The 26,753-nt window shown below is 43.5% G+C and overlaps 1 protein-coding gene across 1 annotated transcript in view; it reads right to left on the reverse strand.

Moving 5' to 3' along the window:
• The window catches only part of SCARB2 (scavenger receptor class B member 2), a 60,387-nt gene extending 35,554 nt beyond the window's left edge, over positions 1-24,833 (reverse strand). The window contains exons 1-2 of the mRNA XM_012447020.3: positions 24,427-24,833; positions 4,319-4,476 (exon numbers count right to left, since the gene is read on the reverse strand). Of these exons, the coding sequence (XP_012302443.2) occupies positions 4,319-4,476; positions 24,427-24,543 (275 nt within the window). The 5' untranslated portion in view covers positions 24,544-24,833. The remainder of the gene's footprint in view (positions 1-4,318; positions 4,477-24,426) is intronic.
• Between the last annotated feature and the right edge of the window lie 1,920 nt (positions 24,834-26,753).

Here is a 26,753-nt window from a genome sequence, read left to right on the forward strand (position 1 = left end):
CAATGATATAGTTTCGGTGTCCCCTCCAAATCTCATGTTGAAAAATGATCCCCAGTGTTGGAGGTGGGACCTGCCCTGCCCTGCCCCCCCACCTCCCCTCCCCTCCCCTTTCTTTCTTTCTTGACAGGGCCTCGCTCTGTCACCCAAGCTGGAGTGCAGTGGTGTGATCTCAGCTCACTGCAACTTCTGCCTCATAGGTTTAAGCAATTCTCCTGTCTTTAGCCTCCTGACCAGCTGGGATTATAGGCAGGCACCACCATGCCAGGTTAATCTTAGTATTTTTAGTAGAGGTGGGGTTTTGCCATGTTAGCCATGCTGGTCTCGAACTCAAGACCTCAAGTGTTCCAAGAGTTCCACCCAACTCGGCCTCCCAAATTCTGGAATTATAGGCATGAGTCACCGTGCCCAGCCAGGGATTTCTTTATATTAGAAAACTGGTACTGAGAGTCAAGTATTGCTATAAAGATAGCTGAAAATGTGGAAGCAGCTTTGGAACTATGTAATAGGCAGAGAATAGAAGAGTTTGGAGGGCTCAGAAGAAGACAAGAAGATGAGGGAAAGTTTGGAATGCCTTAGAGACTGATTAAATGATTGTGAACAAATTGCTGACAATGACATGGACAGTGAAGTTCAGGCTGAAAAGGTCTCAGATAGAAATGAGGAACTTTTTGGGACTGGAGCAAAGGGCACATGTGTCATGCCTTAACAAAGATCTTGACTGCATTGTGTTCACGCCCCAGGGATCTGTGGAAGTTTGAACTTGAGAGTGACAATTTAGGATACATCTGGCAGAAGAAATTTCTAGGCAGCAAAGCATTCAAGATGTAGCCCGGCTGCTTCTAACAGCCTACGTGCTGATGTGGGAGTAAATAAATGACTTAAAGTTGGACCTTATATTTAAAAGGGAAGCAGAATATAAAGGTTTGGAAATTTGCAACCTGACCATGTGACAGAGAAAGGAAAAGTATTTCCACAGCTTGGGCAATATAGGCAGACTGCCTCCACAAAAAAAGTTAAAAATTAGCCAGGCGTGGTGGCACTTTCCTGAGTAGTCCTAGCTACTTGGGAGGCTGAGGCAGGAGAATCCCTTGAGCCCAGGAAGTCAAGGCTGCAGTGAGCCGTGATCATGCCACTGCACTCTAGCCTGGCAACAGAGTGAGACCTTGTCTCAAAAACAAAACAAACAAAAGATTTTTATGGGGAGATAAATTTAAGTAGACTGTAGAGCAACCATTTCTAGAAAGAGTTGCATAACTAAAAAGGAGCCAAGTGCTGATAGTCAAGACAATCAGGAAAAGGCCTTAAAAGCATTCCAGACATCTCTGAGGCAGCCCCTCCCATCACAGGTCCTGAGATCTAGGAGGACTAAGTGGTTTCAGGGACCAGGCCAGGGGCACCACCACCCTGTGCTGTTTCCCACATCCCAGCTGCTCCAGCTCCAGCTGTGGCTCAAAGGGACTCAGGTACAGCTTGGACAACTCCTCTGGAGGGTGCAAGCCATAAGCTTTGGCAGCTTCCATCTGGTGTTAAGCCTCCAGGAACACAGAGTGCAAGAGTGAAGGAGGCTGTATGAGATTTCAGAGGATGTATGAGAAAAACCTGGGTGTCCCAGCAGAAGCCTGCTGCAAGGGCAGAGCCCTCAAGAGAACCTCTACTAGGGCAGTGAGGAGGGGAAATGTGGAGCTGAAGGCTCCACACAGAGTCCCCACTGAGGCACTGCCTAGTGGAGTTGTGGGAAGAAGGCCACCATCCTCCAGACCCAAGAAGGGTAGAGCCACCAACAGCTTGCAATCTCAGCATATAAAAGCTACAGGGTCGGAGCTGCCTAAGGCCTTGGGAGCCCACTTTTTGCACCAGCATGCTCTGGATGTGAGACACAGAGTGAAAGGAGATTATTTTGGGGTTTTATGATTTAATAACTGCCCTGTTGGGTTTCAGACTTCCCTGAGGCCTGTAGCCCCTTTCTAATGGCCAATTTCTCCCTTTTCAAATGGGAATGTTTGTCCAATGCTGACACCCCTATTGTATCTTGGAAGGAAATAACTTGTTTTGATTCTACAGGCTTATAGGTGGAAGGAATTCATCTCTAGATGAGATTTGGGACTTAGGACTTTGAGTTAATGCTGGAATGAGTCAAGACTTTGGGGGACTATTGAGAAGGGATGATCATATTTTGACATGTGAGAAGGACATGTAATTTGGAGGCCAGGGGTGGAATGATATAGTTTGGATGTCCCCTCCAAATCTCATGTCAAACTGTAATCATCAGTGTTGGAGGTGGGGCCGGGTGGGAGGTGTTTGGGTCATAGAGGAGGATCCCTCATGATTTGGTGCTGTCCTCACAATAGTGGGTGAGTTCTCACAAGATCTGGTTGTTGTAAAGTGTGGCACCTCCTCACCCCTTGCTCCTGCTCCTGCTTTCGCCATGTAATGTGCCTGCTCCTGCTTTGCCTTCTGCCATAATTAAAAGCTCCCTAGGCTTCCCCAGAAGCAGAGCAGAGCCAGTGTGCCATGTGTGTATAGCCTACAGAACTGTAAGCCAATTAAACCTCTTTTCTTTATAAACTACCCAATCTCAGGTATTTTTTCTTTTTTTTTCTTTTTTTTTTTTTGGAGACAGAGTCTCACTCTGTCTCCCAGGCTGGAGTGCAGTGGTGAGATCTCAGCTCACTGCAACCTCTGCCTCCCAGGTTCAAATGATTCCCCTGCCTCAGTCTTCCGAGTAGCTGGGACTACAGCTGCATGCCACCACACCCATCTAACTTTTTGTATTTTTAGTAGAGACAGGGTTTCACCGTGTTAGCCAGGATGGTCTCGATCTCCTGACCTCGTGATCTGCCCACCTCAGCCTCCCAAAGTGCTGGGATTACAGATGGAAGCCACTGGGCTTTAAAGCAATGCAAAAATAGCCTAATCCAACTAATAGTAAGAGCAAACACTTAATTATCACTAATTACGTGCTAGGCACTAGTCTAAACACTTTATAAATACTGATTCATTGACTCAATCTTCATAACAACCATGTGGAGGAGGTCCTATTTTTATCCCCATTTTATATATAAGAAAACAAAAGCACAGAGAACTAGTAAATTGCAGAGGCAGGACTCAAAATGGGTCATCTGACTCCAGAGTCAGAGCATGAACACCCAATGCAGGAACTACGACATTTATCTCTGAATTCCCACCACTGAGAATAGGACTGATTCATAACACATGAATCAGTCAGCAATGATTTATTGAGCAATCGATTACAAAGAATTGCAAGGCATTTTTATCATTCAGCAGTTCTGAAGAAGAAAGATCTTATTGTCTGCTTCCTCTATTAATTTGTTTCTAGCATGGTAAGGAGAGACTTTATTGAAATGATTATTGTGCAGGGGAGGGAGGAGGTATTGTAATAGGGGAAAGGGGAAGACTGTAACAGAGAAATGCTCTGATTCAAGTATCTCCCTCAACTAATCATTTAAAAATGATTAAAGCAATTTCCCGGTGTTTGGAATTGGTGGTCACCAGCAAAGACTCGAACAGCCACAGCCACTTGCTTATTGCTTATACCCAGGATGGGTGGGAAAAAGGAGTAGGTAAGAAATAGAAAGATCTGTCCCAGACAACAGTGAATTCTGGAACTGATTTAAAACTAATTATGTGAGAAATGGAAATGGAGGGAGGCCCTAAAAGTCACTTAAGAATATCAAGGGGTAGCCGGGTGTGGTGGTACTCATGCCTGTAATCACAACACTTTGAGAGGCTGAGTTGGGAGGATCACTTCAGCCCGGGAGTTCGAGACCAGCCTGGGCAACATATCAAGACCTCATCTCCACAAAAAAAATTAACCAGGTATGGTGGTAAACACTTGTAATCCTAGCTACTAGGGAGGCTGAGGCAGGAGGATCACTGGAGCCCAGGAGTTGGAGGTGGCAGTGAGCTATGATTGCTCTACTGCACTCTAGCCTGGGCAACAAAGCCAGAACTTGTCTCTTAAAAGAAATAAAATAAAAAAAGAATATCAAGGGGCAACTTTAAAAGCGTCAGGGTGAGGAGTAACTCTTTATGGTTTCATAACCACAGTCTGCCAACTCAGGAGGAAGCCACTGCACTTAAAATACAACACGATGAGACTTGGCCCAGTCCACAAAGCCGTTCTCTGCTGAGGTGTCACACACACATATAAAAAACATCAGCAGCATTTCAGACAATGAAACTAGAACCTGTGCTCTCCACACAGCCCTGGAGCCCTGCTCTTGGGAAAAGCCAAGGACTCAGGCCACATTGGGGTCACTCTGCATTTCTTGCATGACAGGAGGCTGTCAAGACTCACCTGTAGGTATATGGTCCCACTTCTTCCACCCGAGGGGTCTCTCCTCTGAGGATCTCCTCTGGATTGGTGACGTTGAAGAAATAGAACTGAGTATACACAGGCAGAGGGGGCTTCTCCCAGGAGTCGAAGGCCTCGGTACCATTCCTTAACACAATATTCTAAGGAAGAAGACCAAAAGGAGATTTTCAAAAATGTAAGGCAGTAGTTGGCTTTAAACCCAAGAGGCAGAGGAAGGGACCTGACCTCTGAGATCATTATTTTAATCATTTCACAGGTATTCAATTGCAGTCTCCTGAGAATAGGGCCATATCTTACACCAATAGAGCCCACAGTTCTAAGTCAGAGAAGGCCTTTGATAAATATTTGTAAGGGGTCCAGGCCTGGTAGCTCATGCCTGTAATCCCAGCACTTTGGGAGGCAGAGGTGGGTGGATCACTTGAGGTCAGGAGTTCGAGACCAGCTTAGTCAACATGGTGAACCCGTCTCTATTAAAAGAAATCAGTCAGGTGCGGTGGTCCGCGCCTGTAATCGTGGCTACTCGGGAGGCTAAGGCAGGAGACTTGCTTGAACCCAGGAGGTGGAGGTTGCAGTGACCCAAGATCATGCCACTGCACTCCAGTCTGGGTGACAGAGCAAGACTCTGTCTCGAAATAAATAAATAAATAAATATTTGTAAAGGAAGGGTACTAAAGACAATTCATGGGCAGAAGCATGAAGCATAGTGCTACCAAAACCTAGACCACAGATTGAGTGCCTAAAGGGCCTGTTGGTTTTGTTATTTTTGAAGCTTCCATGGATGGTAGAATCTTCTGTAGAAGTTAAGCTCTTCTGAAAAGCACCATACACTCCCGGTTTGCCCAGATAAGAGAAGAACAAGGGGAAGGGCCCAGGAAGGCCAGTTTTGGCCCTTCCTCTTCAAGTAGAACCACAGCCATCCCTACTGCCTCCACCACCAGGGGCTTTAAATGTATTTTCTTATTGGACCCCCCAAAACCCTAAAGTGTAATTGCCTATCCCTGTTTCAAAAACCAGGAGGCTAAGCCTCACTGAGGTTAGCTGCCAATGGAGACCGCACTCTGTGCACAATCCTTCCTTCACTTCCCTCCCCTGTTCTGTGTTATAGGATGAATAATGTCCCCAGGCTCTAAATTCCTATGCTGAAGTCCTAACCCCCAATACCTCACAATGTGCCTGTCTTTGGAGTCAGGGTCTTTACAGAGCTGATGAAGGTTAAATGAGGTCATGATCTAATAGGACTGGTGTCCTTACTAGAGGAGGAAACTGAGACACAGACAAGCACAGAAGGAAGGCCACGTGAAAACACACAGGGCAGACAGCCCTCTATAAGCCAAGGAGACAGGCCTCAGAAGAAACCAACTGTGCCAACACCTCGATCTCAGACTTCTGACATCAGAACTATGGGACAAATTTCTGTTGCCTAAGCCACCCAGTCTGTTGTATTTATTTGGGAAGCCCTAGTAAATTAATACACCACGGCTCCCCGAGCAGTGACATATTCTCCCTGCCTCACTGACTTCCAGCTAGGCCAGGTGACTAGATTTGGCCAAGAGGATGTGGGTGAAATGGCAGTGCATCAATTTGGAGCGAAGGCCTTAAGATGCATGGCAAGTTTCCATCTGCCATCTTGAAGTTGCCACCCTCGGCCAAGAGAATAGCGAGTCTCAGGTAGCTGCTGATCCTTCAGCCTAGGTTCTAAAATGGAGATGTGTAGACTAGTCCTAAAGCTGACCAGAAGCCTGGAGTCTAGCCTCATTCCACTGAGCCAGTTGAGCTCAAACTGCAGTAAGCCTGCACACCCACATATTACTGTTATAAGCAATGAGACTGGGGAGTTATTTGTTACTCACCATGGCAGCAGAGACCTGATAAATACAATGCCTGAGGTTAACAGGCAGAAACCTAACACCTGGTATTCCCAATAGTCCTCCATCTGCTAATGGAGAAAAGCCTTGTATTTTTACAGTCAAAACGACTGAAGTACAAAAATAAAATAAAAGCACAGACTGCAAATAAATAAACCAAAATGTGAGTTTTCAGTGTTGAGAATTTGTACCAGTTATAATTCAGGTCTGGATTAGGAGGAGTCTTACATTCATTGTTGTTTTTGTTTGGATTTTTACAACAGCAATAAATTACATAAGCAGAAAAAAAAATTGTTGCCTTATCTTTTTTTTTTTAAGTGAATCTAAGAAACTCAGATTCTATAAGATGTTATGGATAGACCCTAAGGCAGGGAGAAGGAGTGGATGCAAACAGAACCCACTTCATCTTGGCTTTCCTCCGTTCTTGCAAAACAAAGGCGAGCCTGATGCTGCCTCAGCTGCGTTCAGCTCTGCGGCAGAGGCCCAGGAGCAGCCGCCCCCACTCTCGGCTCTACCACCCTTCACTTCCTATTACTGTCAGGACACTTGAGTGAGCACTCTGTATTCCTGCCTAATTTTTCCTGACAAGCATCATAATGTGTGCAGTTTGCAGTTGAGAAAGGACTTGAGATCTCATTTATTTGTTCACGTGAAGAAAATCACATTAGAATTAGGAACCCTGAGAGAATCAGCAAACTTAAATGAACAGATGGCTAACCTCCCGCGTTTATCTTGCTGGGCTTGCATCCAGCTCTTAAGCAACCGTAAATTCAACGACAAGCAGAAGAGTTTCCAGAAAGAGGCGGTTTCCAGAAGGAAGGGTAAACCTGGCTGTTCTGACATGTGTAAACAGTCCGACCTGATCTGGTTCCTCCGACTTTCAGGAGAGAAATAAACATTTAGTACATTTGACTTCTTAATGAAACAAAGTAAATGAAAAACTAACAAGAACAATAAAAACAGTCCTTGACAACAGCATGCCAGAGTCACAACCAATCCGACTGTGTTACAGGCGGGGCTTCTCCTCTGTCTGCCTCCACTCCCATGCCCCTTCTCTGGCCACTTCTTAGCTGAGTCAACGGCACCCAGACAAATCCTTATAGCCCCTCAAATCTTGCCCTCGAGAATGGTGGCTTTTCCTGCTCCTTTCATGTGTCTCTTTTCTTCCACCTTACAAGCTGGATGTTTGTCAAGAAACCTCTGTCAATCCCAGAGTAGATCACATGTTGGAGTGTGTGTGTGTGTGCGCGCGCGGGCGCGCGTGTGTGTGTCTGCGCGTGCACATGCGCACATGTGTGTATGTGCACTCGCGTGCCAGTGCACTAAGTAGGGAGAGAGGGAATGAGAGAACAGAGGGAAGTTATAAATACAGCTGTCAACATTTCTAAAACAGATGTGTCTTTAATTTTGTTTTCTCACTTTCAGCTCAGAGAAGGACAGTTACCATTCAGTTACCATTACTACTACACCAGCTGCAATTTACTATGAGTCTGCTAAAGTCAGGTGCTGTGCTAGGGGCTTTATAATGTGTACTATGTCTGAGTTTCACACTGATACTACAAAATAAAAATCCCCATTTTGCAGACAAAGAAATGGTGGCACTGGCTGTCTCAAATCACAAAGCCAGTAAGTGAAATCAAATCTGACCAAGTCCAGGTCTGCAGATTTGCAAAGCCCGTGCTCCACCATCCAGCAGCTGCCACCCCATGACACCCTGAGGGTAGTTGCCAGATTTAGCAAATGAAACCCGAGATACCCAGTTAAATTTGAATTTCAGATAAACAACAAATAATTTTATGATATAATTATGTCCCAAATATTGAATGGGCTAAGTTAAAAAAAAATGCTTTTATTCATAGGAGATGCATGCTGCAGGATTTAGGAACAAAGTGTGTGTTATCTAAAACATACATTCAAATAATTCAAGAAAAAGTGCATCAGAGATATAAAGTGAATATGACAGGATGTTAACAATTGATACATCGGACTGAACTGAAATATCACATGAGACAGACTTATGCTGGGTGTCCTGTATTTTATTTGGCAACTCTAGCCCAGAGGGACAGTGAAACTATGGAGAAGCCATAACTTCAGAACTCTCTGGACTCTGAACTCTCAGGGTTTCCTGGAGTGTCACCCCTGTCAGGTGGAGGAAAGGAAACCAGGCAGCTGCGTGAGATCACGGTCAGCTCCCAGTCAGGAGCCCACAGATGAGGAACCGAGAAAGGGAAAGTTCAACTCCAGAGTTTCCAGGTGTCTGCGCAGCCCCAGTTATGCTAATGTGTCCAAAGAAAGCACCTCAACCTCCTGCCACAAGATGGTCCAGAGAGGGCTCCAATTTGACTTAAATTTCTAATTTCTGCCCTTCAGAATTATTATAAGATAATGAGAATTATCTTCAGAGCATTCAAGTGTGTACTCCCAGGAGCTTGCTCGGCAAAGGCAGGCCTGAGAAACCAACAAATAATAACCTCAGCCTCAAGACCGCGGACTGTCTGGCACAGGAAGTCATTCATTCCACCAGATACAAGGAGCTAGTGTCTGGCTCAAAAGCGCCCTTTGCCAGTCTCAACAGAAAGCCATGGCTTGGGAACAACTGATCCTCCTCACTGAGGGTTCTGCTGTGATGGTGACAGCCACCAGACAAACCTTGTAATCAGCTGAGTCTTCTTAGTTACACTAAATAAAAAATCAGCATAAGGTCTTAAATCAGTTTTACAGTGTGACTCTGGATATTAAGACTGGCATTGTGGAGTCACAGTATAACTGTTGCTTATTGATTTTAACCGAGACAGATATGATGGGTTTTTCCATGCACAATACTGTGGCACTACCACTAAAACAAAATACTGGAACATTATCAAGTTATACAGTGAATTCACAGTGTCAACAGCTAAATTAATCATTTGGACTGAAAAACATACTTTTCAGTTAATCAGCCAATATGTACCTATTAAGAGCATTCTATGTGCCCGGATCATGCCCTGCAAACAGACATAGGCCCTGTTTGTAAGAGGAAATTTAGCTAAGGACACAAAACCAACATGCATGCAACAGGGAGTGAAAAGTTATGTGCAAGACCCAGTAATTCAGCCTAACAAACAGCTGACACCTGAAATTATTTGGATCCTTCCAGTGGCATAGATCCGTGCTAAAATCTCCCCATCTGAACATTTCACAGGCTGCTCCAGGACAACATGACCAAAATGGACTCATGATTTTCTCCCCTAGTTGATCACTAAGTCTTGTTGATTTCACCTTTCCTCTTCCCCATTTCTACCCCAAGGCTCATTTCATCATGGCTTGGACTGTGACAATACTGTATGTTCACTCCTAAATGGTCTCCTTCTCTCCAGCCTTTTTCCTTTCAATTGCTTCATCCACCTCAGCCTTCAGAGAAGCCTGTCAAAAATACCTAATGGAATAGACACTCTACTGCCGCTCGCAGGATAAAGTTCTCAGTCCTCGACCTGTTGTGATCTGATGCAACTGTGTCACCTGTTACTATCTGTCATTTCCTGGTAGGCACTTTATGCAGCAGCAACACGCAACCATCTACTGTTTCCTAGCACCCACCACACAAGTTCTCAGGCAGCGCCTTGGCCTGAGTCACTCACTGCCCTTCACCCAGAAGTCTCTGCAGGGCCGGCATCACCTGGTTCACTTCTACTTGGGCTTCAGGGCTCAATTCAGAAGTGCCATCTCTCAGAAGGCCCCTCTGGGCTGTGTGTTCTCATTACTTTCATGAAACTTCACAAGTTTTATAAAGAAAATGTGATTATTGGTCTTTAGTATCAGATTGGGTCTGATAATAAGGACGGTATCTTTTTCATGGATCCCCAGCACACAATATGGTTTCTGGCACAGAAGGGACACAATAAACAATGAATGAAGAAACAGATGATACCGTAGCATATAGCACAATGCTGTGCCAGGCATTCACCTTCTGCTGTTTACCTCGTTCTTCTTGGTAAAGTCTTCAATGTGGCAAAATGCTACATATTCTAAATAATACATGAGAAGAAGGTGATCTGAATTTCAGTACTGCAGAATCAAGAAGAGACAGTAACTTTCTTAGGTGCGAATATTATTTTTCAAGGAGATATTCTGGCCTTCTTTCATAAATGGTTAAGACTAGTTTGGAATTAGCAGGGTTCATTTTTATGCATAATTAATATGCCAAAGGCACATACATATTAGTTCTAAGTCTGTTAGATCTGTCTTTAGCAATTTTAGTTTTAACGAATTTTTTTATAACATCCTTTTTCATAGCAAGCGTAGCATAGGATTTTCACAACCTTAAAATTGATGAAACTCTTTCATTCTTTCCATAAATATTAACTTAGCAATTGCTTTGTGCCAGCCACCATTCTAGGTATTGAAGATATAATGGTAGAACAAGAATTCCTACCTTCCATTTTATTGGTGAATTCTGAAAACTCCTTGAGGTAACAAGGAACAAAATAGACTTGTAAGCAATAAAATATCACATTTATCTAAGGGGAAAACATCTAGAAATCATGATAAATTATCAATCTATAGAAATTTCTATATTTATATTGAAGAGATGTTTAAAGTAGCAGATAATATTACTACAAATGTGCAGAAAAAGTCATATGTTGCCTCCAATTTCTGTCCACAAATGAGGCTATTGATTGTTGTTACTTTTTTTTATTAATTAATTTTTTTGAGACAGAGTCTCACTCTGTTGCCCAGGCTGAAATGCAATAGCATGATCTGGGCTCACTGCAACCTCTGCCTCCCAGGTTCAAGTGATTCTCCTGCCTCAGCCTCTCGAGTAGCTGGGATTATAGGTGCACACCATCACACTTGGCTAATTTTGTATTTTTAGTAGAGATAAGACTTCACTATGTTGGCCAGGCTGATCTCGAACTCCTGATCTCAGGTGATCTACCTGCCTCAGCCTCCCAAAGTGCTGGGATTACAGGTGTGAGCCACTGAGCCAGGCCTATTGTTACTTTAAATCAAGTAAATGTTACTTCATTCACTCCCTACCAATTCCATCGTATTTGTTACAGAAAATTTGGACAATGAAGAAAGTAAAAGGAAGAAAATTTAATTCCCCTGTCCACATCATGTTATTAAATAGTTTTTGAAACTGTTGTTTTAACATCTGTATACTTGGAGAGAGATCCAAGATGGCTGATCACTAGCAGCTCGGGCTCCTGGTTCCCAGTGAAAGTGCAGAGAACGAGAGGACGCCACACTTTCAGACGAGCATTTGTGGCTCACGGATCAGGAGATTCCCAGCAGAGGAGCCCCATGTGTCGCCAGGGCGACTCTTGTGGCCGGCGCGGCAGTTTTGCTGGTGCCTTAGCGTGCCAGTTTTTGGTGCAGAGTCCGGAGATTCCCGGGCAGAAAAGCACCATCAATCTTAACACCGCTGTTTTGGCCGGCACAGTGGATTGCTCAGATTTCGGCGCTGGGAATCAACAAGTTGGACGTCTGCTCAGAGACCTAGTTAGAAAGTCGGTAATTACAAAGACAACAGACGGATAAATATATAATGAAGGGAAGAAATCAGCGTAAAAAGGCAGAGACTACTCAAAATCAGAATGCCTCTCCCTCTACAGGGGATCGCAATTCCTCATCAGTAACAGAACAAGGCTTAATGGAGAACGAGTGTGTTCCAATAACAGCAGCAGGTTTCAAAATGTGGGTGATAAGAAACTTCTGTGAATTAAAAGAACTTGTTCTAACCCAATGCGAAGAAACTAAGAACCTTGAAAAAAGGTTTGACGAAATGTTAACGAGAATGGACAATTTAGAGAGGAATATAAGTGAATTGATGGAGCTGAAAAACACAACATGAGAACTTCGTGAAGCATGCGCAAGTTTAAACAGTCGAATTGATCAAGTAGAAGAAAGGATATCAGAAGTCGAGAACCAGCTCAGTGAAATGAAACGAGAAGACAAGATTGGAGAAAAAAGGATGAAAAGGAATGAGCAAAGTCTCCAGGAAATATGGGACTATGTGAAAAGACCTAATTTACATTTGATAGGTGTACCTGAATGTGATGAAGAGAATGAATCCAAGTTGGAAAATACTCTTTAGGATCTCATTCAGGAAAACTTTCCCAACCTGGCAAGGCAGGGTAATATTCAACTCTAGGTAATACAGAGAACACCACAAAGATATTCTTCAAGAAGACCAACCCCAAGGCACATAATTGCCAGATTTATTAGGGTTGAAATGAAGGAGAAAATACTAAGGGCAGCCAGAGAGAAAGGTCAGGTTACCCATAAAGGGAAACCTATCAGACTTACAGCAGATCTCTCAGCAGAAACCCTACAAGCCAGAAAAGAGTGGGGACCAATATTTAACATCCTTAAAGAAAAGAACTTTCAACCCAGAATTTCCTATCCAGCCAAACTAAGCTTTATAATCGAAGGAAAAATTAAATCCTTTGGGAACAAACAAGTACTTAGAGAGTTCACCACCACCAGGCCTGCTTTACAAGAGCTTCTGAAAGAAGCACTATACATATAAAGGAACAACCAATATCAGCCTTTCCAAAAATATATCAAAAAGAAAAGAACATTAACACAACGAAAAATTTACACTAACTAATAAGCAAAACAGCCAGCTAGCATCAAAGGCCAGTATTAAAGTTATATATATTCTAATCGAATAAAAAGCCGAAACCCATTGGTATGCTACATCCAGACCCATTTCACATGCAACGATACACAAAGACTCAAAACAAAGAGAAGGAGGAAGATTTATCAACCAATCAGAGAGTAAAAATAAACAAATAAACAAAAAGCAGGAGATGCAATTCTCGCCTCTGATAAAGTAGACTTTAAAGCAACAAAGAGCAAAAGAGGCAAAGAAGGACATTATATAATGGCAAAAGGATCAATGTAACAAGAAGAGCTAACGATTTTACAGATCAACGAGACAGAAAATTAACAAGGACATCCAGGACTTGAACTCAGACCCGGAACAAGTAAACTTAATAAACATTTATAGAACTCTCCACTTCAAATACACAAAACATACATTACCACCTCACACCTATTCCATAAGTGACTACATAATTGGAAGTAAATCACTCCTCAGTAATCGCATAGCATTTCATAGGTTTAAATGAAATATTGGTTGGCTGCTCGTTTGTTATTTTCTTCCCTTATTCCTTCCTGTTTACATCAAGTATAATTATTGGTATAAAAGAGGTTTTCAATACCCATTACTAAAATGCATTCTAGCCTGGGCAAGAAAGCAATACTCCTATTCTCTCTGTCTCTTTCTCTTCCTTTTTCCTCCTCTTCTTTATTCTTTTTCTTTCTTTCTTTCTTTAAAATAAAATAAAATAAAATAAAAAATAGAAAAAAAAATCTGTATACTAATCCACTGTATTAGTTTATTTTATAAAATATACCAAATCAGTTTATTTAATCATTCTTTTTTTTCTTTTGAGATGGAGTCTCACTCTGTTGTCCTGGCTGGACAGCAGTGGCACAATCTCGGCTTACTGCAACCTCTGCCTCCCAGGTTCAAGCAATTCTCCTGCTTCAGCCTCCTGAGTAGCTAGGATTACAGGTGCTGGCCACCACACCTGGCTACCTGACTAATTTTGTATTTTTAGTACGGGGGAGGGGGGCGCGCGGGCGGTTCACCATGTTGACCAGGCTGGTATCAAACTCCTGACCTCAGGTGATCCACCCACCTCAGCCTCCCAAAGTGTTGGGATTACAGGTGTGAGCCACTGCACCCAGCCTAATCATTCTCTTACTATACGACATTCATGGTGTTTTCATGCTGAAGTAAATGTTCTTGAATATATTTGTCCAAATCAGTGAATAATACATGTTTTTTTTGAGACAGAGTCTTGCTCTTGCTGCCCAAGCTGGAGTGCAGTGGTGCAATCTTGGCTCACTGCAACTTCTGCCTCCTGGGTTCAAGTGACTATCATGCCTCAGCCACTGGAGTAGTTGGGATTACAGGTGCATACCACCACACCCGGCTACCTTTTGTATTTTTAAAGAGATAGAGTTTCACCATGTTGGCCAGGCTGGTCTCCTACTCCTGGCCTTGAGTGATCCTCCTACCTCGGCCTCCCAAAGTGCTGGGATTACAGGTGTGAGGCACCACATACCCAGACAAAATCAGTGAATAATTTATTCAAATAGACTCCTAGAGTGGGATTATTGGGTCTAGGGACAAAAAGTTTTCATGAACTCATGAGTCTTTGAATATCAACACGTTGCTCCAAAAGCAGTGTCTGAGCACCATTTCAGCATATCCAGCCCAATATTGGTGTTCAAGGTTTTCAGAAATTTTTGCTTCTTTAGTAGTGGCAAAATAGCATCTTCTTGTTTGAACTTGCATTTCTTGAATTACTGGAGAAGCATAATAGTTTTTACCACGTATGAAGGGAGACTGTTTTAAAACAAAAGTAAAAGAATTTTCAACAAGCATAAGCTTCCATTTGGGTTCACAGAAGGCTGGGCAGAGGCAGAACTGAGAACAGCCTCTCTGAGCTGTGTGTAGTGGACATAGAGTAGCTGGCCAGGCTGACACCTGACCTGTAGATGAAGGATCAGATGCAGCCTGGATTAGCTTGAAAGCTGAACACTGACATGATTTAATACAGCCACAACCCAAGTCAGCCTGACAGCAGTCTTTCAGGAGGGCAACACCATGAGAATCATTAAACCAGCTGTCCTGATGTAAGCCACTTCCAAGTGATAAAAATAAGCACTCAGGGAATGCATTAGGCTTTCACGGGAATCCGTTAATACTTTTAAGGCAAGTTTCGAAACTCAAGAGCACTACTGGTTGTTCCTTAAGGTCAGTAAAGTGCTATTTAATAATTAAACACAACTTAAGCATCCATGTTGCCATCTGCACAGTCTAAATTCACCCAGAGATAATGCAGACCAACTTGGAGAGCTTGGCCTAATTGTGTACTGGACTCCAGATTAATAAAACTCATCAAATGGCAAAACACCAATTGATTTGCTTTGCTTTTTAAAATTGCTCCCTGAAATGAAGCAAACCCAACCCAGACTCTTGCAGTAATTTATTTCCACTGTTTATACTTATTCTCTACTGAGCTAAACGAAATAAACTGCCATTAACATTCTATTCTTATTCCCTGACCTTATTTTAACTCAGTAAAAATGTATTGGCATTCATTTATTTATGTCACTGTTGCTTAACTCATTTTGATTTAATTGTAACTGTCATAATTTTAACTAATGAGTTCTGATAGTTCAGATTCAAATGCTAGCTCATGGGTGAGCTGTTACTTTGTTTATAAATTACATATGGTGGAATGGCAATCCCAAAAAACCTCCTGCTACAAAATGCCCACTAACTTATTTTTCAAAGTTTCTAGGTGATTATAAATGTGCAGCCAAGTTTGAGAACGGATGACTCAAAGGGGGAAAAAAGCAGCTACCGGATAGAAACTTAAACATAGAACCAGATGAAAATTGGGAGAGGGGGAAACATATATGAGGGTGGCGAGAAAGAGGATTTTAAATGTGAATAAATAAGAAATGGAAACAAGGCCCACGTTCTGTGTGTAACTTGTACAGTCAATCTCATTATTTTGCAACCTGTTTGGTTGTGATTATATCTCTCAAAATTGAAATAAGTAATATTTTCATCACCTACCTATTTCTATGTTTCCTCTTCCATTACTGTTGATTATCAGAAGTACAGTGTTAAAAGAAAATATCCTTAAAATGGGAATTGTGAGGGCTGGGAGGACTGGTGAGATGTTAGTCAAAGGACACAAAATTTCAGTTTGATATGAATAAATTCAAGAGATCTATGGTACATCATGGTGATTACAGTGAATAATATATTGGGCCAGGCAAAGTGGCTCATGCCTATAATCCCAGCACTTTAGGAGGCAAAGGTGGGAAGATTGCTTAAGCTCAGGAATTTGAGACCAGCCTGGGCAACATAACAAGACCCCATCTCTACAAAAAAATATTTAAAAATTAGCCTGGTATGGTGGTGCACACCTGTAGTTCCAGCTACTTTAGAGGTTGAAACAGAAGGATAGCTTGAACCCAGGAGGTCAAGGCTGCAGTAAGCCATGGCTGCGCCACTGTTTTCCAGCCTGGGTGACAGAGAGAGGCCCTATCTCAAAAAAATAAATAAATAAAACCAAAACAAAACAAAACAAAAAAACCCAAAAGACTGTATATTTGAAAAATGCTGAGATTAGATTTTAAGTGTTCAAAACAAATATAAGCGATTCAGGTAACATGTATGTTAAATTGCTTGATTTAGCCATTTCACTACGTATATCTGTCTATATCTATATCTCTCTCAAAACATCATGTTGCATACCCTAAATAGGTTCAATTCTGACTTGTCAATCAAAAAAAAGAATATAAAAAATGGGACCTGTGGTGAGTGATTACATTCGTTTAACAAAGGCATTCTGCCTCACACTCTCTCTAGAAAGTGTGTAAAATTCAGAAGCTGAAGGGGCCAGAAGGCTAGGACAAATGAGTGATACAGGTCGTGGGTTGGTACATTTGTTTACATGTCAAACTCCAACAACAACATTCATTTCTACCAAGAAACACGCCCTCTCCCATTTCTGTTAAACACATGATCCTCTCAAGCTAGCCTTCATTTTCCTTCTTTTGTTAAGGAGTGTCAGATATAGAGAGATATTCCTGTACTCTAAGAAAGATAACAGCACATGCACAGCAACAGACACCTTCACTGGGCCTTGGGAGCCAATAAGGGTGCAAAGGACAGTGGGTGCTGTGGTCTGAATGTTTATGACCCCTCAAAACCCCTATGTTGATATCCTTACCCCCAAGGTGGTGAGATTAGGAGGTAGGGCCTTTGGAGGTGATTAGGTCATGAGCGTAGAGCCTCTCAAATGGGATTAGTTCTCTTATCAAAGGGACCCCAAAGAGCTCATTCACCACGTGAAGTTAGAGTGAGAAGACCATAATCTATGAGGCAGTGAGCCCTCACCAGACACCAAATCTGCTGGGGCCTTGATCTTGGACTTCCCAGCCTCCAGAACTGTAAGAAATACATTTCAATTGCATATAAACCACCGAGTCTATGCTACTTTGTGACAGCAGCCTGAATGGACTAAGACAGCAGGAAACAGGGAAGGTAGGTCTCTTCTAAGGGTCAGACTCTTTTCTGGCCAGACAGCTGTCACACAGAACTTGGTATGTCCAGCACTAAAGAACATCCACATGTTTCAAGAGAAGCTGGAAATCTGGACCAATGGGTGAAGTTTCCAGATTTTAAAGGTATACATCATTAATGAGACAAACGTGATCACTGGCCCACAGAGTGCGACAAAATGTGAGACTAAACAACAAAATGCAAACAAAATCATTTCCAAAGACATAGTTTTCTCTATTTATCCAAGTAATACTTACTGACCCTCTGTTTGATATAAGACATTGCATTTGGCAGTAAGAAAAGACACAAAACTAAATATGACAGGACCTCTACCTTCAAGGAGAGCTTTCATACTAGATTAAAATACCAAACTACGTCATATGGGTTGAAAATCCCTGCAGGGCTGAGGCTAGAAGGGAATTATTGAGTAATTCAATTATAGAGATATGGATGCTCTTGTCTACTATGATCAGCACTCAGGAAAAGACAGGAGATTGTGGAATCAGAATTATTGATGGCCCAAACGACTGTTTTTAACACTGGACTCATGGGAAAGCTAAAAGGACACAGTAAATGAAAGACACACTAAGCAAAATCCTGGTTGTTTGAAAACATTAACAATACAGCTTCCAAACTGGTCTTACAGGAATATAAAACTGATATTATGTATTTTTTAAATATTCTAAAAATCAGAATAATTAATTAAATGAAAACTAGATCAACAGTTCTCAAAGTATGATCTCAGGACCCCTCGGCGGGGGGCCCTAAGACCTTCTCAGGAAGGCCCATAAGGTCAAAACTATTTTTATATTAATACTAAGGTATCATTTGCCTTTTTTTATTCTATTCTTTCTAAGTGTAGACTGGAGTTTTCCAGAGGCCACATGATGTGTAATGATGTCATATTGGAATATGTGCTTGTGTATTCTTCTGTTTTAAAAATTTCTCAAAAATACATATCAGTTTTAATTTCTAATATTGTAAATATCAATAGGTATAACCCACGGAAACATAAGTTATTTGGGGTCCTCAGTAATTTTTAAGAGTGTGAAGGGGCCCAGGAGTTTGAATTGGATTAGAACATCTGTAAGGGTAGAGACTGCATCTTGTTCAGTGTTATATCCATAGCTCTTAGCACACTGCCTTGCAAATGGTACACACTCGGTAAATACTTGCCAAATAAAAGAATGACTGCGAAAGCATGTACCTAAAGGTGCTTTTAGATATAGAAAGCAAACACCTAAAGTGGTCTTTAGTTTCCCTTGATTGTTTTTTCCAGTCATCAACTTGGATTAGAAATGGTCCCTTCCTTAGTGTATCATGTATAGATAGTACATATCTTGATGATATGGCCAGGAATGTCTAGTCACTTGGCCAACATCCTGTGTTTTCATTAATGAGCTTATAATTCCACCTCCCGATTCTTCCTGGGAAACAAGCAAACGTCTGGCAGAACAGATGGCCCCTTTGCTGTGGCCTGACAGAATGAAATCTTGTATTTTATTAAACTATAAAGCAAAGAAGTTTCCACAGGCAGGAACCTTCCCCTCCTCATCAAATAATATTTCCTTTAATGTAAACTTGCAGATTAATAGTAATTATTAGTAGTAATATCCTCAATTAGAATTATCATCTTAAGGAATGAAGACATAGGCTAAAATAATCACTATACAAGTATAAACAACTCTTTAAAAAATGCCTGTTCCTAAAATTGCAGATTATGATCCCACAGCAACCTGCCTCCAGTAACGGGTTTTATGATAAGCACTTTAACCTAGGTTCTGTTCCTAATGAGTCTGATTCAGCAGGTCTGGGGTGGGGTCTGGTATTTTCTAAATCTTCATAAGTGATTCTGATGTATCTCCTAGAGTCTAGGGATTATGCTGACAACTGGTGGTCTACTGTATTGTCTTAATCATTAACAAGGAATGCACTCAGAGTTAACATGAATTAGTAAGATACTGAAAGAAACTTAATATGATTTTGATATCATAAGATCATGTTTCTAAAAGCCAGGAAATAATTTGGATAATTTTAGGAGTTAGAGAATCTTGCAAGGAGATTAATGACACTGCCTCTGTTTACAGCGCTGTGGTTTCTTCTTGTGCTGAGCCAATCACATTGCTCCATTACAAACTTGGAAAAGAGAAACCAGGAGACGAAGCATGTCCATGAGAGATCAGCAGCTGGAAAGTCACACCGAGGCGGGGCTGAGCAAGCCTGGATGAGTACAGAGCCAGGCTGAGTAAACAGAGGAAGCCTGTTGGTGGAGAAAGCAGAGGAGAGACAGAGTGTGACCTTCCACTTTCAATTGTCCTCTCAGGAGGCCTTACTGTGCCGTGGTTCTTGCCCTTTGATTTCTATGAGCTTTCCAGATTTACAAAAAGAAAAAAATAAGAATCCCATCTTGCTTGAGCTAGCTTGAGTAGGCCTCAACTCTTTAGGGAGCCAAGAATCGGATACATTGTTGTCTGTAAGAACATTGTGGCATGGGGTGGTGGGGGGTGACCATAGAATTTATTGCGCAAAGCGGAAGTCTTCTGGAGGAAAGGGGGTGTTCATGATTACACCAGAACAACAGGTACACAGAAACCAGGTAGGACTATTCCAGGCAAATGGGATGTATGGTCATCCTTGAGATGGGAAAAGTGGGTTCAGGATCAGGAGACCAGCTGGCGCTCCTAGCTCTACCCCTCCCTCTCCATTTGTCTTTAGATAAGTCACTTCCATTCCCTGAGCCTCAATTTCCTTGACAGTAAGATAAGAGATTTAAGATATCTTTACTGTTTTTTTCTGATCAAGAAAAATCTTAGACTAAGGTAAGTCTTCTTTGAATAGAGGCAACTCAGGAAATGAAGTAGGTATGCAAGAAGGAGCCCTTTCAAATTATATATAGCTGAATGCCTTTATGTATACATTGATAAAGATGTTTTACTGATTTGACTTTAAAAAAGATCCCATATAGTTACCAATCAAAGCAGTCTGGTTATCAGTGATTATATTTTACTTCTCGAGGCATCAGCAGAACAGCTCCAAAGTTGCTATGGCTCCCAAAAGAAACCAGCTGGAACTGACTTGCCTAAGCCTCAGGTCCAGAAGAAGGGGAAGTGTATTTGTCTTGTTCATTGCATCTCTGAGGCCTAATGCTACAGTCCTGCCTTGACCTGTGAGGAGGAAGTAAAAGGTATAAACAGTATCCAGTATCCCACTGGTTCCCTTGTCAGCCCATTCCTTGTTGGCCAGTTCTGACTGTGGTCAGTTCTGCATCCCTATTACTGGGAGATAGTCAAATTGCCAGCACGTCTGCAGAGATCAGGAGTGCAAATTTAATATTCTGAACTGCATAGCTGCTCTTAAAGGTCACTGTGCCTGTGTCATAGCTGCTCTTAAAGGTCACTGTGCCTGTGTCATAGCTGCTCTTAAAGGTCACTGTGCCTAGGATCTTGGAAGTTTGGAGCTAGAAGGAACCATAGCTTGTGTAAGTCCAATTCCAATTCATAGATGCCAAATAATAGCTAAAGGCATAACAAATGCTGGGCACGGTGGGTCATGCGTGTAATCCCAGCAGTTTTGGGAGGCCGAGGTGGGCGGATCTCGAGGTCAAGAGATCAAGACCATCCTGGCCAACATGATGAAACCCTGCCTCTACTAAAAATACAAAAATTAGCTGAGCATGGTGTTGCACGCCTGTAGTCCCAGCTACTCGGGAGGCTGAGGCAAAAGGATCGCTTGAACCCAGGAGGCACAGGTTACAGTGAGCCAAGATCATGCCACTCCACTCCAGACTAGCATCTCAAAAAACAACAAAAAAAGACCTAACAAATGTTAACGTTCAGACATTTGTGAGGCACTGTGCTGGGTGCTTTGTAGCAATCATATTATTTCATTCTTATGACAACTTTATGACACAGGTATTCTTATCCTTAATTCATATTTTCAAAATGAGGATCCTGAGGCTTTGAGGGATTAAATAACTTGCTATTCTGCTTGTTCGCTTAGCCCAAGAAATCCTTAGGGACAGAAAAAAAAAGTTTGACTTAGTTCTGCTGATTCTGAGGACACCTTTCTATTAAAATGATCACAGGTGAGTCAAGAGGCATTTAACATGTATCTCAGGCACTGCACTAGGTGTCAAGGCGGTTCACTGGGCTACCAGATGAAATGTAACATAAACTCCTGCCCTTCTGGGCTTAAGGGAGGAAAAGGAACTGTTGGGTCTCTATGAAGCTCTCTCTTCATGAAGGCCCAAATGCCTGCAAGGAAACGCCTTATTAATGCTCAGAATACCCCTAGGAAGAGGGTGTGGGAAAAAGAGAAGAGAGGTACTATAATGCCTCTCTTGAAAATGAGAAAATTGAAGAAGAAACAATTACAGGCCTTGCCTGATATAAGACAGTCACCGTTGAGGCCAAGAATGAAACAAAATTGTCTTGGTTCTTTCTACTATATTCACTGGCCAAAATAAAAAGTCTGTCTTCAGTTACCTGTTATCACTGCAGGGTTCAAGGACAATTATCATCTGAGACAAATTTTGACAGGAATTATCTTACTAAGCTTCCCACACCTACTCATTTGAATGTCATCCCTTTTCCCTCTCCCCTTTTTGATGTAGACAAGTCAGGGCATGGACAATCTTCACATGAAAAAGCAAAGAACTAGAAATATCAGAGTAGATTATATTACAACTAGATTAGAATCAAGTTATGAATGAATTCTCCCATAGTGGCAATAAAGATGATTGCCATATATTGATCACCTACTCTGCTGTGTTTTATACTTAGTCCTACAATAATACACATGCAGAGACAAATCCCGTTTTTGTGGGTCCTGAAGCTTACACAATTTGAAGGGCCCTTCTTAAGAAAAAGGAAAATTTGGGATACAGAATTAGGTACAGGGCTTTGGAAGGGCCTGTGCAAGAGAGGGACCCAAAGTTTAACTTTGTGAGTTTCACAGTAAATGCACTTCTGTGCCCAAGTTAGCTAACATCGCATATCTCCACTTTTACAAGCAATGAAATTGAGAACCAGATAAGTAACTTGAGCTAAGTCATAAAGCTTGTAATAGTAATGACAGGATTTGAACATATGGAATCTGACTCCAAATCCCATGTATTTTCTTTGTGTGGCTTCTAATAAAAATAAAATTGCTATCATTTATTAAGCACTAACTATATCCCAGAAAGATCACTCCTTAAGGTTATAAGAATTATTTGAGAAAGTAGATGTGATCATTAGTCCTTATTATTCCCATTTGCAGATGGGAAAAATATGAATCAAGTAAGCTTAAACAGCCCATGGTCATCAGCTGGTATAAGGTGGAAGCTAGGCTTCATGCCCAGGAGTGTAAGGTCCTCACTTTTTCCCACTAACCTATGCTACCTACCACCCTACACGTAATCCAGGAAAAAGCAAAATAGCAACGTGTGACTTACCTCTAATGACAACAGTACTTCCACATCTGCCCACTGAAACTAGCCCTGTCCTTTAGTTTCACACAATACACTGTGCAGTCCTCCTTAGCTGGGATTGAGCAGCTCTGAAAGTCCACTTCCCTACACTGTTATTACTTATCAAAATGAGTCCATTCCTCATGGAAAAAAACACTTGGACATATCAACACAAACTCAGGCCCCAGCCAAGTTGTCTTACAGCCACCCCCTTACCCAGAGAAATGGAGACCCACAGAGAATCTAAGGGCTGGCTATATGGGAACCACTGGAAGATCACTCATCCTATAGGCCTCCCTTGAAAAGCCTTTCAAAGCCATACAAGAAAACTCACATATTGACTATAATTGGATTACTTAACTCTAGTCACCCAAAGCAAGAGCTGACATTCTCAAACACATCTCACCATGGATTTGGACATGGACAGGAGTGGAGAAAGGATTTGGTTTCTTTTTTCCTTGAACATGAGTGCTCAGAGGAAACTGATCTTCAAGTTGCTCAGTCAGTGGGCCTTTGGCAATGTGAACTTTAAACATTACATTATGCTTTGCCATGGTGCTTTGTGAAAAATTGCCTTTAACTGCCAGATTTCAGGTGCACAGTTAATTACTTTTGGAAACTCAGTTAAAGGAATATATCCATTGCCACCTGGAATAAAATAGCTTTACTAACTGGAGAGTGCCATGATTCAAACTGGACTAGGCCTGGGCTTCTTTATCTGGCCACAGCAAGTGCAGAACAGCGGGAGAAATTAAGCATGTAGTTATGAATGCTAACAAGAAAGGCTGCTGCTCCAGTGACTTTTTTTTTTCTTTTTTAAGGAAAAAATGATCCCAGGAACTCTCTCTTGTTCCTCTTTTGATACAGCTTGGTGGATGTGGGGGAAAGGGCAGATGAAATGAGCAGTGAAATCAAAAGACGGAGAAGTCTTCTTAAAGGACTGGCTCTCCAGCCCAATCATCTAGGGGAAGAGGCAAGTTCAGATTCTTGTAGGGATTTAAATGCATCTGTGCCTGACAATTATGGCCGTTTGAGAAGAACAAGAATCCATGGTGAGAAAAAGCGACACAGACTGTTGGTACAAGATACAAAGCCACTAAGTCGGCATTCAGCACAGACTGATGGATGAAATGTCACCCAGCCTTAAGGACTGGCTCAGCTACCAATTGCCCTGGCCAGCCCAGGGAGGCAAGAACACAATAGACCGCACACCCACTTCTCATCCGCGAGGCGCACACCACTTCAAAGGCCACAGCAAGCAGACAGCATAACCTGCCTCTTCTGCGGTGTCTTTCATTTAGTTCTGTTTCTTCACCAAGTGGGAGGGAAACAAGTTTGGGCCCACCTGAGATTGGGGTGTAGACGGAAAGAGTGGGGAGAGTTGCAAACGTCAGAACACAACCAAAAGCCTTTTTAAAAGTCAGGATCCACAGCCTTACTTATTACTGTGGAGGGAACAGAGTCGGCTCCATCCTTCCCCATCCTTCTTTAACCCTCGCCTACCAAGCCCTGGAAGACAGGGAAGCGCGAAGGGCTCTAGTGCAGAGGGTCTGCCCCGTACAAGGCGCAGCAGCAGCGGTGGGAGGGTGCGCTGGAGGACCCCACAACACACACACAGCCCGCCCCGCCTCACCTTCTCAATACTCTGGTCCACGGCCTTCTGGAAGACCCGGGCCACCAGCAGCGTGACGCTGGTCACCAGCAGGAGCAGGGACAACGTCCCCGCCGTGTAGAAGCAGCATCGGCCCATTCTGCGCGCCGCTCACCGGCCGGGACGGGCCTCACCCGCCCGGGATCCAACTGCAAGGAGGGAGGAGCCGCCACCAAAGCCGCCGCAGAGGCGTCCGAAGACCCGGGGCCCTCCGGCGCCCGCGCCCTCGCGGTGCCGGGTTCGTGCACGCAGCTCTGGGCTCCGCGGCCCGGCGAGCGCGGCTCCCGGTGCACTGGGCGGGCGGGGCCGCGGACGGACGGGCCCGGCCTCGGTTTCGGTCTCCCCCGCCCGGCAGCCCGCGGAGCCCGCCTAGCGCAGCTCGGGAGAGTGCAGGGAGCGCGCAGGTCCGTGACGTTCGCGGGCCCGGCTCGCCGCAACCCCAGGAGGCGACGGCCGGCGACTGCGCGGGGAGGCGGGCGGGGGCGGAGGCCGCAGTCATGCGCCCTGCGGCGGCGGCAGCGATTCGGCCCGCGCCCTCCCCGGCTGGTCCCCGGTGGCCCTGAGTGGCTGCGGTGCCTGAGCCAGGCCCGGCCTGGCCGCTCCCAGCGCCTGCACCGCAGGCCCCGCGCTCACCCCACCGAAATCACTGAACCGGTTCACACACTCATTTATTCATCCGCAGATAGGTCTGAGGGCCTGCTATGGGCCAAGCGCTGGGGATTCAGGGTGGTTGGGCCATTCCCCTGCTCCCAAGTTAGCGGGGACAGTGTTACCGCAATTATAACACAACGTAATAAGTGCTTCTACCAGGTACCTGCTGAGATCACGCCAGCAAGCACGTTCTGCCTGGATGACCTAGGACCCCACATTGAACTGGGGTCTGCAGCATGCATAAGAGTCTGTCACGTAAGGGGCATGAGCAAGAAAGGAAGATGAGCGAAAAAGGGAGGAGGCATTTCACGGAGAAGGAAGTGCTGAGCAAAATCATTGGGGGTGAAAGAGCAAAACTTGTAGGAAGCAAGAAGGAAGTTCCTTCTGACGGTAGGCTCAGGTGGTCAGGGTGTGGAGTCGGAGGTGTTGAGGCCCCAAGGGGTCAGACTTTGAAGGGCTCTTGGTATCCTGTTGAAAGGTGGAAGTTGGCAAGAAGCTTAAAGCAGGCAGCGCTGGTGTTCTTGTCTGCTTTGCTCACTATCGTGTCCCAGACACCCAGGACCAAGGCCTGCACACAGCAGGGACTCAAGCAGTGTTAGTTAAATGAGTGTTTCTTCTATGCCAACTCTGAACTAGGTGTTTTGCACTGTTCTACTAATTTAATATCTTGGCAGTCCTATGAATCAAAGGTTGTGTTTGTCCGAGTCATCCAGAAACAGTGGCAGATGGGAGTACTATGCATGAGAGTTTTGAGGGAAATAGACAAGGAGCTGGACCTGGGATTCAGGTGTGATCCTTGTGAAGGAAAGAGGCAAGCAAGGAAGGAAGGCTGGGTGGAAGGAAGCACTTGATATTATATACGGTTCATGTCTAAAAGTTTAGCAAGGCCATAGGGGTGCAGAATCCTTTACCCAAATGGGCTTGTCCCAGAAGTCTGTCATCTCCCAAAAAGAGGCCTGCCTTAGTATCCCTGGTATCCCTGCTGTGCTCAGTCCTGGTCTGGGAGCAGCCTTAGGAAGCTGGCCTCTGCAACAACCTGGGGATAAATATCAGAGGATGGACTTCAGCAGAGCTCAGCAGTTGAGGCATTGGTTAGTTATGCTGTCTACACTGGAAGATCCAAAAAGTACATTTTCTTGGAAACTATATTGTATCATCCTCATTTTACACTCAAGAACACCGGGGCTCTGAGTTAAGTAACCTAACAAGCTCAACCTGTTGCTGAGTGGTGGATCCTGCCTGAACCAGGATGCAGCGCTGGCTGGTGTCCTCCAAAACCCTCACTTTTTCTACTCTGTGCATTGCTGCCTCCCAATGTGTCACTAATGAGAATCTGGGGACAGCAAATCAGTTAGGAGGTTTTGTTGAGGACTTGGTGAGACAGTGTGATGGTTTTAAAATGGTGGCAAATTATTTGTCACTCCTTTTGTTGAGAGGTGGGGTCTACACTTTCTCACTTAGAATTTGGGCTGGTTTTAGCAATTTGTTAAACCAATAGAATACAGTGGAAATGACCATATCCTGGAACTTCTGAAGCTAGATCATAAATGCCTTGCAACTTCTGCCTGGGCCTCTGGAAATCCTTGATTTTGGAGCCTCAAGTCACCCCTAAGTTCAGCTACCCAGAGACTGCTGCAGAGACTATGGGAAAGACCGTG

This window comes from Aotus nancymaae, unplaced genomic scaffold (assembly GCF_030222135.1).
Source record: "Aotus nancymaae isolate 86718 unplaced genomic scaffold, 86718_ANA_hifiasm-v0.15.2.pri h1tg000006l, whole genome shotgun sequence".
Taxonomy (NCBI): domain Eukaryota; kingdom Metazoa; phylum Chordata; class Mammalia; order Primates; family Aotidae; genus Aotus; species Aotus nancymaae.